At 40.3% G+C, this 19,985-nt stretch overlaps 1 protein-coding gene and 1 long non-coding RNA gene across 3 annotated transcripts; both read left to right on the top strand.

Moving 5' to 3' along the window:
* Positions 1–1,304: 1,304 nt before the first annotated feature.
* On the top strand, positions 1,305–15,702 carry LOC117593877 (apolipoprotein L3-like). The gene is made up of 6 exons (XM_034290390.1): positions 1,305–1,335; positions 12,077–12,138; positions 12,240–12,320; positions 14,124–14,178; positions 14,263–14,451; positions 14,561–15,702. The coding sequence occupies exons 4-6, from the start codon at positions 14,164–14,166 to the stop codon at positions 15,425–15,427; spliced, it is 1,071 nt and encodes a 356-aa protein (XP_034146281.1). The 5' UTR covers positions 1,305–1,335; positions 12,077–12,138; positions 12,240–12,320; positions 14,124–14,163; the 3' UTR covers positions 15,428–15,702.
* LOC105007131 lies at positions 5,100–9,436 on the top strand. 2 transcript variants are annotated; one of them, XR_002196037.2, is made up of 4 exons: positions 5,100–5,660; positions 5,987–6,097; positions 6,205–6,269; positions 8,842–9,436. It is a non-coding gene; the product is annotated as an uncharacterized LOC105007131 (long non-coding RNA). The 2 variants fall into 2 exon arrangements; XR_001197911.3 differs by having other exon boundaries at positions 5,105–6,097.
* Positions 15,703–19,985: the final 4,283 nt, after the last annotated feature.

Here is a 19,985-nt window from a genome sequence, read left to right as displayed (position 1 = left end):
TTCTTGTTCTCCCCACGGTATTAAAACAATGTACAGTTTTGAATTACAATAGCAATTATATTTTGCCAAAAAACATTAATTTAGTGTTTTGATTGATCGAGCTAGCTGTGAACAGTCAACCATTGCTGTGTTAGATCAGATTAACTGAATTATCAGAGTAAAAAATACATTAAGATGACCAGATGAAAGAGAGGGGTCATGTTAAGTGGCATAGTTTGGGTTTAAATCATGCTTTCAGGTTCATTAAATGCTTCATCTTAATACTAATACTCTACTTCTACCTGATTAGGAACTTTCTAAAGTGTGACCTCTAGGACTTTGGCACTGGTGTGCCTGCTCCATGTAAATAACATGTTCCTCTGCCATACTTTAGGTTATACTTATATATAAACTATATAGTGATTTAAAATGAAGTGACATTTCATTTGTTGTTACAAATCAATTGACGCCTTTTGATTTGACACCTTTTGATTTGTAAGCTTATCATCAATTACATACATAAGGTGTGCAGTCAAAAGGTAATTGGTATCAAATATAACACCCCCCTTGATTTAAAGGGAGAAAGAAATATGTAAAATATAATATCTGTAAAGTCTAGTATTTATGTATGTACTATTGTGTTGTTTTTTTTGCTTCAACAGACCACTGATGCTGAAAAGATATTCTCTGAGATAGGACCTCTATTGGAAATAAATCACCCTCATATATGCAAGTTATAAGAACTCTTTTCAAGGTAACTAATATATGTAGATCATTTTTTCAATTTTGAGAATTATGTTGGATTGTTTTCCACGGATAAAAAATATATATAGTCTGCATTTAAAAACATAATTTTCATGAAAGATATGCATTTTTGCAGATGGTAATAGTTACTATGTAGTTATGGACCATTGTGAGGGTGGAGATCTGTCACAGAAGATAAGAGACAGGGATGGAGACTGGATTCCTTTCTCAGAAGAACAGGTATTTCAGATTAATATCATATTAATTGTGTTCCTGGCTGACTGTTTTTACTGATGTTGTTTGCATAATAGGTTGCATGTCAAGTCATCAACTGTGCTGTCTGGTTTTACATTGGTTCATCAATGTAAAACCAGGCTGATATGTTCATTTTACCTGGTGTTTTATTAAATATGACAAGTTCTTCTGCAGCTAGTCAGCCTGGAACACAGCCATTTTCATTTATAACACTGCATCCAAACTATGTTACTCCATGTTAAACCAAAGTCATTAACTGTATTTCTTCCCAGATCATGGACTGGCTTGTTGAGATCTGTATGGCCGTTAAGCATAGTCCACGACAAGGGTCTTCTTCACAGAGACCTGAGACCACAGGTAAACCTCCATCTTCAAAAAAAGAAAATTCAGTATGTTTTTATGACATCAGAATGATACAGGGTGGGCTGAATTCAAACCATGCTGCAGTGGGTCTAGTCCCCTGGACCATCCTAGGCCCCACACTGGGCTGTCATGTGGTTCTCAACCCTTCTCATTGGTGACCCCCAGGTTTTCCATGTATTTAATCTACTCCACAAATGTGACACATGATTCAACTGGTCAACTTATCATTACTCTCTTGATTACATTAATCAGAATCCTATGCTATAATAGAGGTTTGAGAAGTTAGCACGGTAACTCTATCCACTCTGAGGTCAACTGAGGATAATTGGTATGACAAAATCCGGCTAACAGTTTAGGTCAATGTGTTTCGCAAAATATTATTTAGAACTAGTAACTTGTACTCTAAAATTACCCAAAAGCTTGGCAACAATTACAAAATACAATTAAAATTATCTAAAAACCAAAGTCTGCAAATAAAATACAGAGCACTTTTGCAAGGTATTATATTTAGTTAAAATGAATTCTCTTGAGATGTCTAAATACACATACAGGTAACATCAGAGGTTTACATGCACGTAGGTTGAAGTGAACTCATTTTTCAACCACTTCCCAGATTTCATGTTAAACTTTGGCAAGTCTTTTAGGACATCTACTTTGCATTGGACAAGTAGTTTTCCAACAATTGTTTAGAAACAGATTATTTCACTTATAATTCACTATATCACAATTCAGAAGTTTAGATACACTAAGTTGACTGTGCCGTTAAACAGCATGGTAAATTCCAGAAAATTATTTCATGGCTAATAACTTGAGTCAATTTGGAGGTGCACATTTTACTGGATACTAAAGGACACAATCAACAAAGCAGTCAAAGGTCACAAACATGACAAGTATATAACATATCTTTTACACTTATTTAAATTCTGAGAATGTTGCTGAGGTTGTTTTCTTGCAATTAAACTGCATGTAAACGTCTGACTTCAACTGTTTTCTGTATGTTGCGTACATTTTTTGACATGTTTTTTGAAGTCCTGGAGCAAATTAAAGTTTACCTATATTAGCTATAATTCCCCCCTTTCCCGTGTGGCACACTCTATGAGCCACTCTATGAGCCACTCGGAAAGACTGGGCAGAAGTGAGACTGGTGCAACGGGTTTACTGGACAGGTGTCTAAAGATCCCGTCGGTACCAGCTGCACAGCCGGATGTCACCCAGGTTTGTTTGTCAGCCTCGGCGACACAGGTCTGCAGGTGATGGATGTGGTCAACAGTGTAACATGGACACAGATTGACATGTTTAGTAGTTACAGCAGCAATAAGAGGCATCTGAGCAGCCTCCTTCGTCGATTTGTCTGCCATGGAGTTACCTACCGACACCCTGTCATTACCACCTTAATGCGCGGGGCATTTGATAATGGCAAGATGTAAGCTTCTAGCAAGTTATAGCTTCTATAAAGTTTCCAACCTGTAGAGTCATACGTGTACCAGGAGAGTTAAGCGTATGGACCTGGTACCACTTCTACCCTGTTAAATGTTTTGTTCAATTAAATGGCCTAGACAAGAGAGCTAGTGACAAAGACTGTACAGGCTTGGACTAATTGTGATAAATCGTAGAAATTACCTTATTTTTTTTAAACACCCCAAAAGAGAAACATTATCCTTTTTTTCTCATAAAACTAAAAAGTATGTTAAATATGTTACGACAAACCATAGAAAAAATTATTTGTGCTGCATGAGAATTAACCAGCACATATGGTGTAAGTATGGCAATTGCCACGCTGGTGTTTATTTGAAGATTACAGAAGACTTTGCAGAAAAGTTTTACAGAAAAATATAGCACATACTCAATATTGCACACTATTATATTCAATGTATTTGTCGTCTATGCTGAACCTCCTTCCAATAGCCAACAGGTGGTGCTAAAGAAGAATAGAGAGCCGTGACGTAATTTAATTGTCCAGCTTTACCATTACAAGCCCTGAATGGTTTATATTTATAATAATTATTCACATACACCTTTTGCTATAATATTCATCAGAACACAGATCATTACATACCAAAAATAGAGAACACAAGTGTGGTGTGTGCGATAGTAAGGAACGCAACCCAATCACTCTGTTTTATTGAGCACATATTCTCATTCTCACACACATCCAGTCTCCAACCGTGCACACACAAAATTCTTTGCTCACTCGCTCACACACAAACACTCATTCAATGTCGACCATTCATACTTCTGTATACAGTGTAGAGATTTTTTGTTCCCAAACCTAACTTTATTGGGGATCCTCAACATAAGGTTTCTTATTTTTAGGACCAGTCTATGCTTGGCATATAGGGATTCGTCAACCACTGCTATTGCATCCCACCAAGGGGAGTAATGTGACCCAATTAGGTTGCGTCCACCACACCTGTCTAATCGCCTGCAAGGGGACTCTAACCACCTCTGCAGAGGGGGACTCTAAGCCCCCAGCGGCAAGTTGATAACCGGTCAAATAGCTCCCTCACTTTTAGGTGTGAATGAGGTCTCGGGAGTGCCAAATTAGTTATTCCATCTTGGGAACCTAGCTCGTACTGGTTGTACTATACTGTTCAGGAGTTCTCTTAAAGATCAAGTATTTATCACAGCAGTCCGTTACATCTCTTTTTTTGTTCTTTAACTTCTTATTGAAGGATTTTCTATATTTTTCTTTAGTACATAACATCAATTCAATGCAACAACAGTAAAACATGTACCATCAACAATCAACTGTTATTTTACATGTAATAAATCAGACTTTTACATGTAATTAAATCAGACTTTTACATGTAATAAATCAGACTTCATCACTCCCGGCTCCGGTGCACAACAATTCACCCCTCTAACAGACTGATACAAACATATTGCGAGTTTTGTCAAGCAGGTTTCACTTACCTATTTATGATGTGCCCAGTTCAGTCAGCTGGAGAGGGTTGAAAAGCAAACACCGTCGTCGTGAAGATATTGAAGTCCCATCTGGGGTGTCAAATGGAGGAAGATGGAAAATGTTTGCGATTTATAAAAAAATAAATAAAAAAATAACTCCTCAGAGTCTGGTATAACAGTTGATTATTTCAAGTTTAATTACTTGGCACCACAGGGAACAACCATCACAATACTGACAGAGAATGAGTACAGAGACTAGGAAAGTAGCATCATGACAGATTGTTCTGATTATGCATTTCAAGCTTCAAGCTTATATCCTCCTCCAACAGTATAGATGACATAATTAGCATTTGCAGAATGTACATACAAGGTGCAGTAGCCACTACGGTGTAGTCTAAAAATGCAAGGTTGCGCAAATAGCTCCAGGAGACAGAAAATCCATAATGGTCCAAAATGTATTTGTTTCAACATAGTGATCACAATCCAATCACAAAATCCATGTAACGGTACATACAAGATCAAATGAATCACCCTCTGGACAGATGTGGACCTCTCCTCTAATTTTATACAATTGACTGACGACAGCCTGTAGATTAGATTCAAGGTAATTGTTTTCACACCAACCAGTGCAAGGGTTAGGACTGCAGAAACACCGTTGTGTATACATTTGGGACACAATACAGTAGATTGAGGCACATCTGAACAACACAAACAATAACAAATAAAAGAAAGACTGCAGATAAAAATGTGCCTCTGAATCACAGAGTAACAAGGCTACTAAAGTTAGTGTCAGGCAGACATGCAATATCTACAGTTCCATTGTATTAAATATGAAGCCTGTGCAGCCAGCTAGTTTGCATAGTACTCATTACGCAACATTTAATAACAAAGAACCCTAAATACTGAAGAATATGTTTGCCCACAGAGCATGGGTAAATACATATGCTATTTTTGTTGTGTGATCAAGCTAATAAACACCAATTATATTTTTCACAGCTTGTTCTGTATTTACATAGTGTGCCAATTGTTGTAAAGGGTGCTGTCCTGGATGCAATCACACAATCCATTCCTTTAAATTACACACATCTTGCTGATAGTAGTCTTACCACCACAGTTCCATTTTCCTCACTTCATTAAAAGAAAACCGGCGTCATTATCTATTAACTATGGACCATTTGGTCTTCCATGTTATCGCCAGGCTAGACATTTTTTGACCAAATGAGGATCCAGGGGTCATCAGTGGTCTCCTGACCGAAGAGAGATGCCAACAAGCAGGCACCACCAACAAAGACGTAGGACTACCATTCAATGCTCAGGCCCCAGTAGCTCTGAGCATCGACTCACATTTTACCACTGTGACTGCGGCAGATCCCGAGCCCAAGCCCACCAAAGATTACGCTGGAGGCCACTTGGAAGTAAGTTAGAAAGCTACCTAACATTAAAATAAATGAAGTGCCTACTCACTGCAAATCCATGCATCCAAGCCCAAATTAAATGTTTTATGTAGGTTATTACACAAAGATTAGGCAATGTTAGCATCAACCTCTGAGCTCTGGCATGTTAAAGTTGTAAATATGATGTTATGCTATCTAGCTCAGTGTGTTACAGTACTGTATTACTTGGCTAGGCTAGCCCTTTCTACTATTGAGGCTGTGGTACATTTACAAAAATGTTGCCCTTTTTCAGCCAACATTGCATTACATTTAGTAACTTTTTATGTTTGGTTAATTTGATTTTGTAGAAAAATAGGCGAAATGGAGGGCGCCATCAAAGACATTAGAGAATCCATCAACAAGATAAAATCGAAGATGCATGTCAATAAATGGAAGCATGCAACTGCCGCTGGAGCTGTGTAAGCTGCAACTCTCTGTTATACATATTTAACGGCTAAGGCAATGGCCTAAAATAGATGGTTTGCATTCACATTGGTAACATATTTTTGTATCATTCCAACCCCAGGCATCGGTAAGGCAAGTCGTCAGAAACCTTGGAGAGCTCCAGTGGAGAGTGGGTCCAGGTGACTGGTATGTAAGAATTGGCATACTTTTTAGATAGGGTTAATTATGTCACGTTTGAATACAGGCACAGATATACATTGAGTAGACTATGTTAATACACTGTCCTGTTTTTGGCAAGACCTAGAAGAGGGAATATCTGTTACTGAGTCAGTCCGTCGGTCCCTGACGGACTGACTCAGTGGCTGACTACCCTTTGTTAAATAGTGTAGTGGTTAGAGACGCGGGCTGCAGAACAACAGGTCCCACGTTTGACTCCTGTAACAATCAGCTTTATTCGCCAGGTATGTGTACACATATGAGAAATTTGACTCTGGATTATACAGGCTCATGATGTGCTTATTCATAAAAAACTTAAACAAAGGACACTCAACAAGAGTCACCGACTGCAATATACAGTACACATGAATACACATAATAAACCAAACAACAACATAGATTATGCCTGAGGTTCAGTACAGACAAAAACTATGCTGGATATAACATTTTGTTGCTATGTAATAGGATAGACAAACACTTTGCTGCCTACACCATTCTCTCGTCTTTTCACTTGCCAAAATTCAGTTATCGTGTATTGATACTCAATGTCATTCACTAAATACCTGTTAAAACGGCCAGAGGTAAAAGAGGATTTGTTCAGAATAGACAAAAACTTCACTGGCTGCAACCTTCTGTAGCTACGAGAAGCCTAAAATGAAACTGTTTACTGCAGCGATGGCCAAACAAGGCCAATTCTGGCAGCACTCAGATTTTTCATTATCACAATAAAAGCCGTCATTGAAATGTATAAGGCCATATAGTTAACAATCTAGTATGTAAAAAAATTACAGACAAGAACAACACTGGAACGAACATTCAACATAAAATGACAGACTACATTGACAGACTAGATTAACTACACTGAACAAAATTATAAATGCAACACTTTTGTTTTTGCCCCCATTTATCATGAGCTGAACTCAAAGATCTAAGACTTTCTCTATGTACACAAAAGGCCTATATCCCTAAAATATTGTTCACAAATCTGTCTAAATCTGTGTTATTGAACACTTCTCCTTTGCCGAGATAATCCATCCACCTCACAGGTGCGGCATATCAAGATGTTGATTAGACAGCATGATTATTGCACAGGTGTGCCTTAGGCTGGCCACAATAAAAGGCTACTCTAAAATGTGCAGTTTCATCACATAGCACAATGCCACAGATTTCACAAGTTTTGAGGGAGCGTGCAATTGGAATGCTGACTGCAGGAATGTCCACCAGAGCTGTTGCCTGTGTATTTAATGTTAATTTGTCTACCATAAACCGTCTCCAAAGGCATTTCAGAGAATTTGACAGTACATCCAACTGGCCTCACAACCGCAGACCACATGTAACCACACCAGCCCAGGACCTCCACCTCCAGCATCTTCACCTCCAAGATCGTCTGAGACTAGCCACCCGGACAGCTGCTGCAACAATCGGTTTGCATAACCAAAGGATTTCTGCAAACAAACTGTCAGAAACCGTCTCAGGGAAGCTCATCTGCATGCTCGTCGTCCTCATCGGGGTCTCGACCTAACTGCAGTTCATCGTCGTAACCGACTTGAGTGGGCAAATGCTCACATTTGGTGGCGTCTGGCACTTTGGAGAGGTGTTCTCTTTACGGATGAATTCCGTGTTTTCACTGTACAGTGGAGATGGCAGACAGCGTGTATGACGTCGTGTGGGTGAGTGGTTTGCTGATGTCAACATTGTGGATCGAGTGGCCCATGTTGGCGGTGGGGTTAGGGTATGTGCAGGTGTGTGTTATGGACGTGATCCAGGTCCTGCATGATCCAGGTCCTGCCAATATCCAGCAACTTCGCACAGCCATTGAAGAGGAGTGGACCAACATTCCTCAGGCCACAATCAACAACCTGATCAACTCTATGCGAAGGAGATGTGTTGCACTGCATGAGGCAAATGGTGGTCACATCAGATACTGACTAGTTTTCGGACCCCCCCCGGACCCCCCCTGGACCCCCAAATACAGTGAAACTGCACATTTTAGAGTGGCCTTTAATTGTGGCTAGCCTATGGCACACATGTGCAATAATCATGCTGTCTAATCAGCATCATGATATGCCACACCTGTGAGGTGGATGGATTATCTCGGCAAAGGAAAAGTGCTCACTAACACAGATTTAGACAGATTTGTGAACAATATTCGAGAGAAATAGGCCTTTGTGTGCATAGAGAAAGTCTTAAATCTTTGAGTTCAACTCATGATAAATAGGGGCAAACATTATATGTCAATTTGCTATACTGACACCTGGTCACCTCTGTGGTGTTGTGGTTAAAGACACAGCCTTTCACGTGGGCGACCTAGGTAAGAATCTTGAGAGGGCAGGCATGATAAAAACGTTCTATTGCCTTCTGGCTGAACTAGGCTTGCCAGGTTTCTTGTTTTTAGAAAACACGTGTTATACTTATATGCAAACACTATCACTTAAGCTCTTGATGTTTTTGATGAGTTGTTACGTTGTACTCCTGACTGAATGTTTGACGTGGTTAAAGCAGTTACTTTGAGCATATTTATACTAATTCCTAATTATTTCAGGTACTGGGTGATAACCGAGGGAAAGGATCCCATGTCCAGCCAAACCAGAGTGAGAGGGAGAACTAAAGAACCACCAAGCCAACCTTCCCACAAGAGGTATTTGTCTGTGGGAGACGAAATTGAGACATAGACCCAATATTAATGGATAATTCGTTTTGAAATGAATGAGTTTGTCAGGATGGTTGAATGTTTTCAGACAATTATAGTTTATGTTTACAAGTGTAAGTCTAATGTTGATATTTCCTTTGCTGTTCAAATAAATAAATATCGAACCAATGATCACAGTCAACCGTTTTTTTCATTCAAAGATCACTTCAGGTGCATGCATATGGTTATTTTTTGTGGATTGTTTTATTAATCTCAATTAATTAAATGTTTTATTCCCTCGTTCAAATTATAGTCAATTATTATGTAGGCTATGGACAAGACATGACATATGCTATTTCCTTAGCAGCATACTCTCCAAATATAATACATTCCTTTAATATTAGTTATAGGGAAACCTGATTCTTCAAGTAGATGACATGATCCGAATCCGGTCATAGGCTGTAAATTTTCCTAATGTCATACCGTACATGCATTGGGTATATCTTATCCCCAGATAGAGTGGAAGAAGAATGTTTTTTTACCTTCCGAATTCAAGATTTTACTGTACATTAGGGACATTTTAGCCCATATCGACAAGAGTGCTTAATATGAAAATACAGATTCTGAAATGTGCCATGATAAGAAATCAATAACAGTCATGTTAAATCCATATTTTGTGGTCTCTTTTTTCAAATTTGGGAATGTGAAACATTTTATATGTACAAATTTTCAGGGTTTTGGGGATTAGATATTCAATGAATAGGATGGCAGGTTCACGTGCTTGAGGTAGTCTGATATGTCCAGGAGTAATCACCGTGTCAAGGGAACATAATGATTCAGAATTTCATACAAGCTTATGTGGTGCCAAAAAGGATTTCGGATTTTCTCATGACATGAAGTAAATGACAGTTGTGGTTGGAGCTTATTCACTCTGTATTTTGTGGTCTTTTTACTAAATTCCGGAAAATATAGCCTTGTATATATCTGTATTTTTAGGGTTTTCGCCCAGTGTGGTCTTAACCCTTGTATAGCGGTAATAGCTTATGCCATACAGTTAACCATTTCTGAATAACAACAAATTGCTAATTCAGTAGGTGTTTCTGAAGAGAGGTTTGTGAACCACTAATGGCCTGGGGAATTGTGTTACATTTTATTTTTGAAAAAAGAAAATAATCTTGAATTCAGCCTTTAGACATGACAATGAACGTTAGTTACCTAAAACTAATTATGCAAGATGCAACAGCCAATCAGGGCACGCCTGCCCCTATATAGGACCCGTGAGCCCAGAGAACATCCTCCGAAGTTTATTCAGCATAACACGTGGGACGGCAGGGCAACAGGTCTAGGGGGCTCCGCTCCACTCCACTCAATAACCAGAGTTATATTCCCGGTAACTAACGTTATATGTCGTGGAGCTCCGCCCCCTAGAGGGGCTTTAGCTCCTAGTGGTTCACCGCGGAGCGAGCGAGCCAAGGATGTACTCCCTGCCGGACCACCAGTAAGGCTCACAGGGTCCAGTAGAACCCTAAAACCCCAAGATGAAACATCCCCGATTGCTGAAAATGTCAGAAAGGGATGATCGTAATGCGTTATTGATGGAATCCCTCTTCAGAGCAGGCCCGTGAACACATAGCTCACCCCAGGGAGAAAGGATGTTGAGCTCAAGCGAAAGGGAAACGTATCCGTTCCACATAAGCACTACAAAAAACACTCATGCACCACACATAACGAGATGAGGGGCATGGGGTTACAAAAAAAACATAATATGAATGCCGAAAGCGACGACCACGCAAATGGCATCCACTCTGACCCGTGGAAAAGGGCAGAGGAGGCAGCACGGAGATCCTCCGGAACAACAGAACCAGACGCCAAAGTAGGTCAAAGTGATGCAGTCACAAAGCCAGTGGGGGAGATGCTGCTTAGAAAGCGGACGACCCAACCGGGAATCCAAATAGCAAATAAAAAGCTGGGGAATCAGTCTGACAGACCTGGTGTGCTCTACGTAAAGCATGAGAGTGCGTACCGGACACAGGCAGTGGAGCCTCTCGTCCTCCTCACAGACATGTGGAGGAGGTAAGAAGGCCTGTAAATCGATAGTCCTCGACCGAAAAGAGCTGTTGATAGCCTTGTGTACGAAGGACGGAGATGGCTGACATGGTACAGTAATGACACCACTCCCAATAATGCTCTGAGAGAGGAAGAGCATGAAGTTGGGGGACGTTGGTCAGGAAACATTTGAATTCCCTCTCTGCCCTTACCGCCGGCGAGCTGGACCAGAGACGAAGAGACACGGCCCAAGGAGGGCAGGGAGAGAAAGGGATGAGAAAAATCAGAAGAAAAACTTGGAGCTGCATCGACCACGGAAGAAGCCCCTGTGCGTCCGGTGCAGACTGTCTGGGCCTGCTTAAGGTGGAGGATAGCCTTTAGATTACCCACTACCTCTTCGAAGTTACGTGACGACGAACTAGGAGAACGATATAAAATATGGGAGGCCGCCGACGCAAGGAGAGCAACGTTGTTCGCTGCGGCCAAGGCCAGTGATCCCAGGACGTAAACTTTATCCCGTGTAGTGATCCTTGGTGGAAGGCAAGGCAGGCGTCTTCCCCAACCAGCCCCAGGAAGGCAGGAAATGCGCGGCCAACTCGGTCTCTAGAGGAGGGATGGCCGAGCTGATGGGAGTCTGCCTACCGTAGACCATGGTGAAGGGGGTGTAGGACTTAATAGCAGCTCTGGCGGAAGCCGGAGCAGACCAGGATCCCTCTGCAATGGCTACATTTTACCCAGGAGCTGAAGGAGATGCGTATAGCAGGCCTCTCAGAGAGGTAGTAATCCGGTTCTCCCAGGCGAAAAACTTCTTCATCGTAAACAAATTCTCAGAGTAATCAGTAGACACTCAGCATGCGTTTGCTGAATAAAGGGGGAGGGTGTTCTCTGGGCTCACAGGTCCTGTATAGGGGCAGGCGTGCCCTGATTGGCTGATGCATCTTGCATAACGAGTTTTCAAGTATGGCCGCAGATGCGGCCAGGGTAAATCACTAGGAGCTAAAGCCCCTCTAGGGGGCGAAGCTCCATGACATATAACTATTTAATGTGATATAAAGTGTTGGGTTTCATGTTGTTTTCAGTAACATTTCTTTTTTGACAACAGAATATATTCCTCACTAGATTTGGGACAATTTGTTTGGGAAATTTTGGAAGAGTCATTAAAAAGTAAGGTATTTTTTGATAATAATTTATTGTAAAAATATATTCTAGTACAGCAGAGTTTTATTCTGTTTAGACGATTAACTGTTGTGTTTCTTTTCTACCAGTGTTGAAAGATCTTCAGAGAATGGAGCATTGGCATATTTAGGTCCAGAGATTCTGAAAGGTGAAACATATAACACCAAAAGGTAATTTGATATATCAACAGCAAGCTGCAACCGTATGATAATGTACCAATCATTTATAACATCATGACCACTGACACGTGAAGTGAATAGCACTGATAATCTTCTTATCATGGCACCTGTCAGTGGGTGGGATATATTAGGGAGCACATGAACATGCTGTCCTCAAAGTTGATGTGTTATAAGCAAGAAAAATGTAAAAAGTGTAAGGGTCTGAGTGACTTTGACAAGGGCCAAATTGTGATGGCTAGACGACTGGGTCAGAGCATCTCCTAAACTGCAGCCCTTGTGGGGTGTTCCCGGTCTGCAGTGGTCAGTACCAATCAAAAGTGGTCCAAGGAAGGAAAAGGCGACAGGGTCATGGGCAGTCAAGGCTCATTGAATGCAAGTGGGAAGCGAAGGGTGGCTGATGTGGTCCGATCCAACAGACGAACTACTGTAGCTGAAATTGCTGAAAAACTTAATGCTGGTACTGATAGAAAGGTGACCATACAATGCATCGCAGTTTGTTGCGTATGGGGCTGAGTAGCTGAACACCAGTCAGGTTGCCCATGCTGACCCCTGTCCACTGCCGAAAGGGCCTACAATGGGCACGTGAGCATCAGAACTGGACCACGGAGCAATGGAAGAAAGTGGCCTGGTCTGATCAAATCACGTTTTCTTTTACATTACGTGGATGGCCAGGTGCGTGTGCGTTGCTTACTTGGAGAACACATGAACCAGGATGCACAATGGGATGAAGGCATGCCGGCAGAGGCAATGTGATGCTTTGGGCAATGTCCTGCTGGGAGAGCTGCCATTCATGTGGATGTTACTTTGACATGTACCACCTACCTGAGCATTGTTGACCATGACCATGTGCACCCTTTCATGGCAACGGTATTCCCTGATGGTCTCATTCAGCAGGATAATGTACCCTGCCACAATGCAAAATTGGTCCAGGAATGGTTTAAAGAACACAACAACGAGTTCAAGGTGTTAAATTGGCCTTCAAATTCCCCATATCTCAATACAATTGAGCATCTGTGGGATGTGCTGGACAAACAAGTCTGATCCTTGGGGGCCACACTGCAATTTTTTTAGGCAGGTGGTAATAATGTTATGGTTGATCATTGTATGTTCGGCCCAAATTTTTTGGCCATATTCAAGAGGATCACAATGCCAACTGATTAATCCATACAATCAATGTTTCATAAATAACTAATATTTTTTATGAATAATATTATTTACTCATGATACATTGTGGTTATACATTGTGGTACACGCCATATAAAAAAGTAGGATTGTCCCCGCAAATAAAATCTAGGTCAATTAAATTGTCATGTCTATGTCAATGAAACTGTGTATTTTTGTGGTGACAGTACATTGGTTTTCTTCCACAAATGTTTGATTCCACAAATTTCTATCAAGCATAGAGTTGAACATTATCTTCCATCCTCTTCAGGCCCTGGGTACACTGTAGGTGTTTAATGATAACGAGAATTTTGTGAAGTCCCTACCTCCATCCATTGCTATTTAGGAAAAGGTTGATATTAGCTAGCTAAACACGAATGAAAAGAATCTTACCGTGACATAAAATTGTCAGGAAAAAGTCTTTAGATTTTGAATGATTGGTGTCATGTTTGATTGGTGTCAGTTTTTGCAAAATGAACAGTCATTTGACCTCATGTTGGAATATGTCATAATATTTTTAGCCAGAGAGCATCAGATATATGGCCTATACAGTATTGACATATTAATGTATTTGACCCTCTTTGGAGTGATATATGGCCTACACAATTTTGAAATATTTGTGTAATATTACAGTGATATATGGTCCCTGGGGTGTGTGCTGTATGAACTGTGCATGCTGCAGTCTGCAGTAAGTTCTACTTCCATCTTAATGTTTTGTTTACCACTTGATAATGCAAAAATCTGTGTAATGGTAACAATTCTTTCCTTACAGTTCACAGCAGAGAGCACAATCAAGCTCACCTCCAAAATATTAGATGGTGTTTACCCATCTCTCCCAGAGAGCTTCTTACCTGAGCTCCGTGCCTTGCTTTGTTACATCTTCCATCAAGACCCATCCATTAGACCTTTAGCTGGAGAGATCCTGGCAACTCCCTTCATTATTAGTTTCCTCACAAAAAAGGTTTGCAATAGAAGACAACATTGCATAATGTATATGTTCATTAGTTTGTTCTTTTGTTCATTCATTCATAATTAATTAAATTAAATGATCAGTCTGAATTCATTTGTAGAGTGAGAAAACTTTGAAGAAACTCCAGACTAATCTGGACAACCTGAGAGCGTTGGCAGACGGCTTGGAGCGTGTGCACCAGGGCACCACCATAGGCAGTCTGGCAGGAGGTGTTATTGGGGCCGCTGGAGGAATCACCTCCATAGTGGGACTCATCCTAGCTCCCTTCACTCTGGGCGCCTCCCTGATCGTCACTGGGGTCGGTGTTGGGGTGGCTGTCGCTGGTGGAGCCACAGCCGGAGTATCCAACATAACCAACATGGTCAATCAGTCTACAGACCGAAAAGCCATCAAGAACATCATCATCGAGTTCCAGGAGAAGATTAAGTCTTTGGTGACATCTATACAAGTCATCGCTGAGGGGTTGGAGACACTGAGGGCAAGTGTCTCCTTTGACACAGGAAGTGACAACTCCACTTCTGAGAATCTGTCAAGGGTTGGAGCAAGAATTGGGAGGGGCCTAGGGGCCATTCCAGAGCTTGTCCGATTGGTCCAAGTGGCCAATATTGGCAGGGTTGTAGCCCAAACTGCCAGGGCAGTGCGTGTGGCAGAAGTGGCAACAGGAGTTTTCTCAGCTTTTTTTGTAGCAGTGGATCTGTACTTCATCGCCGTGGATGCCAAAGAGATCCACAACATCCGACAGGCAAAGGCGAACAGGCAGTCTGTTGATACCAGTCGTTTAGAAGTGATGGACACTGACTCGACCACAGGGCTGAACCCTGAAGGTGAAGATCCAGTAGCTGAACCCAAGCCTGAGGTCAAATCAGAGACCATGAAGTTCATCCAGACGATCAGACAGACAGCTGATCAGCTACAGGAGAGCCTGATGGAACTGAGTGACATCATTGCATTAATTCCAAAGTCCTAGAAGACTATTACTGGGACAACTGAGACTATGCTGTGTTGAGATGATTTCAAAATATGTGGAACAAGAAATATAAGAGATTTAATAACTCCAGTACGAGCGATGTTACTTTCAAACCATGACTGGCTTACAGTTTTCAATCATCTTTAACTTTTATTATCAGCTCTGAAATTCATGTTCAAATCCACTATGGTGTATTTGAAGACAGCAATACTGCTGAACTTTATGCTTTTTTCTTCTTCCAAACTGATGACATATCTTTTACACAATTAAAACATTTCAGTATATTTTTTTAAATCTTATAATAGTCTACACAAATTGGTGGTTGTGACTGTATGAAATTGACATTTTTGCAATAAAACATGAGATTGTGACAACCAAGGGCGGTTTAATATTTTTTTTAAATGCAATATCAATTCAGTTATGTTATATTTTAACTTGCCTGTAACATAAGGTCATATAACAAGGGTAGGGTATTGGAACCCGTTCCAAATTTCCATGCAATCAAAAAGACACATGCATTTCGATTCTGCTTCGGTTCCTTACATTTTTATTTCAGTGACACATTTTAGAGTTCATAAAAGTTGCATTTATCTGCCAGCACCTGCTACATGGATGGCAGACCTAATGTCAACAAGCAGACAAGCTTCTGTCTACATCCTGGACCATGGGTGACCACAGCAAACACTTAAAAGTTTGGCTTAGCTGCACAAATATGTTTTGTGCAAGGGAGGAAGCACTTCCAGTATGATTAAGCATTTACATCCACATGGCAGGACTTTGAAAGAATGCACCGTGTTCAATGTGTTGCTGTCTCCCAGTTCCAGCCACAACAACGTCCCAGATACAGCTAACAGTAGCAACGTCTCATGCTCAGGTACACAACAGAGTAGGGCTGTCAAACCTCCTCTATAATACTATTGGAATTTTAATCCTTATTATTTTTTCTTTTGACAAAAATATCATTTTAATTCTCAAATTTAGCACATCAACTTATTGTCAATTAGACATCAGTGATGATAGCAACCACAGCAAGCTGTGGGTACGGAGGGTACTGACTGGTGTCAAGCTAACTTAGCTAGCTAGCTAACGTGAGCATACTATACTAACGTACATGAACACCAAGCTAACTAGTTTACTATAATATATATCAGAATTATTATTATATATAACCTCTACCAACTGGTCTGTGGGTACATTTATGTCATCTACCCAGCCTTCTTGTAATTCCTTTCAAACTAGAAAGCCCACTCATCACAGTATCATAGCTAGACAATGTTATTTATTCCACTGCTCCAGTCTCTGAGTTCTCTCTCTATTCTCTAACGCTGACATTCGCTGGCATTCGCCTTTCATATTGAAGGTAAGAAATTATGTCTGCAAATAAATCTAATATAATGTACATTTGTGCCAGACCGCGTAAGCGGAGCCAGCTAAAAAGAGCAAATTTCTCTTACTTACAAGTCAAGGTGTTGACTTGGCCTCCAAATTCCACAGATCTAAATCCAATCAAGCATCTGTGGGATGTGCTGGACAAACTTGTCCAATCCATGGACCCCTACTCGCAACTTACAGGACTTAAAGGATCTGCTGCTAACATTTTGGCACCAGATACCACAGCACACCTTCAGACATTTAGTGGAGTCCATGTCTCGATAGGTCAGGACTGTTTTGGCAGCAAAAGGGGGTCTTACACAATATTAGGCAGGTGGTCATAATGTTATGGCTGATCGGTGTACAAATTTGCAGTAAAACAAGCAGGGGGATATTGCTTAACAAACACTTTTGAACTATTGATATTTGAACTTATGCCACAGCATGTAAACAGTTCAGTGACTGAGATGGCCAATGTGGCAAATGGTATATTTGCATATAGCCCTACTGTAGCTCTGATTGCCTGTGACACACAGGTCTGTATTGGGTCCAGGAATTACAATTTTAAATAATGTGCTCTTGCTCTGCATAATAAAAGTAATAACAAAGAACAACATTTGTTATTATGGTTTATGGCAGTACTATGGTCTGATGATCTATTTATTCCATCAATTAAGTAGTTTTTTTTCTATAATGAAAACTAATTGGGCAAAGTTTAACTTTGTAGTCTGGAAGGGCTAACGTGTTTCTGCTCAGCAGAAGTGGAGCTGCTTCTCAGGTGACACAATACGAGACATGCATACATACAGACTGGTGTCAAATGAAAGGAAAAGCCTACATAAAGTCTCAGTAAGGTGTTGGGCAACAAAATAGCACAGACAGCTTCAATCCGCTTTGGCAAAGATTCTATGAGTCTCTGGAGCTCCACTGAGGGATGGAACACCATTCTTTCATTTTTGTTTACATTTGGTGTTTTGATGATGGGGTGCTGTCTAACATCTAGGTCCCAAATCTCCCATAGGTGTTCAGCTGTGTTGAGACCTGGTCATTACGAAGGCCTTCATTCATTTAATTTTGTTATACTCAACAAACGATTCAGTGACCAGTTGATGGGGGCTTTGTCATCCTGGGAGATACCCAATAATAAAAACATTTCAATGCCACGTAATGTCACTCTTAATCCAAAATTGAGGTCAACTGGGCCTTCTCAGCATTTTTAAACATTCCACAAAACATGATTTTAAATGCGTAATTGTATCATGTAATACGTTTGTATGGAAACATCTGTTTTCGTTATGATCCCGCCACTCATTTGTTGAGGTTTTTCCTTTAATTGGTCACCCATCTGTACAATTACATTTTACCAAGCAGTACATAAGAGAGCAAGAGGAAGTGAGAAACTAGAACATGAAGACCTTGAGGACATAGAATGCAAATTTTAATTGGCTGTATTTGCTTACTTGGTGTTATGGTGCTGATTGTGGTGGACAACATAAAGCGATATCTATAATCTGTCTAGTTGTAGGATGTTGAGGAGGGTTTTAAGAGCAGTATAGTGGGTCCGTCACCAGTTTTGGAGGTGTTTTAATGTTGTGAGCTCTGGGGGGCTGTTCAATCTAAAACTAAAACCTATGCTCTGATCTGGAATTTACACATTATTTTAAATTATGGACACCTTTGTTTTGTTTCCTGATGAGATGCTAAATAAAGATACTGAACTGTCCATGAACGAAACAAAGGTGTCTGTCATTCTGTTTCATGCTCCTCTTTGTTTTAACTCATTGCTGATGTAATTGTAAACCCAACATCAACCCCTAGTGGTGATCTGGAATAACTTTTCTGGGATGATGTCATAGGACATGTGGCTACTGAAATGATTGTCAACCTTCCTTGACTGTGTACAGGATTGTCTGACCTAGTGCAGAACTGTGCACTTCTTCCAATTTCCCTATGTGAAAGCATTGCCTTGGCTAAAGGGACTTTCCACTATATTCGTTTCACCGGTCTGTTATTTCTTATATCCATGATATAAGGCAGGGTCTTAACGCACGCTTTACAAGAAAGCTGGAGAACTTGAATGACTTTCACCTATTACTCTTCAGACACTTGGCAAGTTCAAGCTAATGTGAACTGTTAACCTTAAGAGTAATGGACATACTAAAAACATGTTGGTATTAAATGTTGTTTGCTTTATCCTGTTTGCCATTGTTTTACATTTTATTCCACCACTGCTCAGGTGAGTCAGACGTGTGGGTTTAACTCAGGGGTGTGTTTATGTGGGACAACCAGGCTCATGTTTGTATAGTAGAGATCCTGTTTCCCTGAAGACAGGTACGATAAAATAAGTGATACATTTCATGAATGATGTTAGGACCACAGTATTATGTAGTCTGCTTTAAAAAAAAAATGGCAAAATGTTTCTAGTTCCATTATAGTTGTTTTAACTAAATATGCATATGTTGACATGACACAAGCACCCCTTTTTATCCATTACTGTAAAAACATTATTGCCTACTTTATATACAAATATTTGACAGCCTGAATATGACATTTGATTACAAGTGTCATTGCTGCTGACAAAGATGGTGACCTATTTGATATTAAAGAACTCAAACTTGAGGTGAGTGGGCACTGATATAAATACATAAGTCAGATAGACTTATGTATTTTGCATTACATGCAACATTGTACCCAATGCATGAGAAATGGAAATTCAAGTCCAACTCAATGCTGGATTTACGTGACATATTTTATTTGCGGGGACAATCATACATTTTCTCAGTGCACCAATAACAGGTGCTGGTCATAAAATTAGAATATCATCAAAAAGTTGATTTATTTCAGTAATTCCATAAAAAAAGTGAAACTTGTATAATGTATACATTCATTCCACAAGACTGATATATTTTGAGTGTTTATTTCTTTTAATTGTGATGATAACTGAAAACTAATGCAAATCCCAAATTCAGTATCTCAGAAAATTTGAATATTACTTAAGACCAATTAAAAAAAAGGATTTTTAGAAATGTTGGCCAACTGGAAAAGTATGAACATGAAAAGTATCAGCATGTACAGCACTCAATACTTAGTTGGGGCTTCCTTTTGCCTGAATTACTGCAGCAATGCGGCGTGGCATGGAATCGATCAGTCTGGGGCACTGCTCAGGTGTTATGAGAGCCCAGGTTGC

Source organism: Esox lucius, chromosome 24 (assembly GCF_011004845.1).
Source record: "Esox lucius isolate fEsoLuc1 chromosome 24, fEsoLuc1.pri, whole genome shotgun sequence".
Lineage (NCBI taxonomy): Eukaryota > Metazoa > Chordata > Actinopteri > Esociformes > Esocidae > Esox > Esox lucius.
Note: the sequence above shows the minus strand (reverse complement) of the source record. Positions and strands in the feature narration are given on the sequence as shown.

Coding starts and splice junctions, on each gene's coding strand:
- LOC117593877 (XM_034290390.1), top strand. Junction 14,452..14,560: donor TTAGTTTCCTCACAAAAAAG/GTTTGCAATAGA, acceptor ATTCATTTGTAG/AGTGAGAAAACTTTGAAGAA.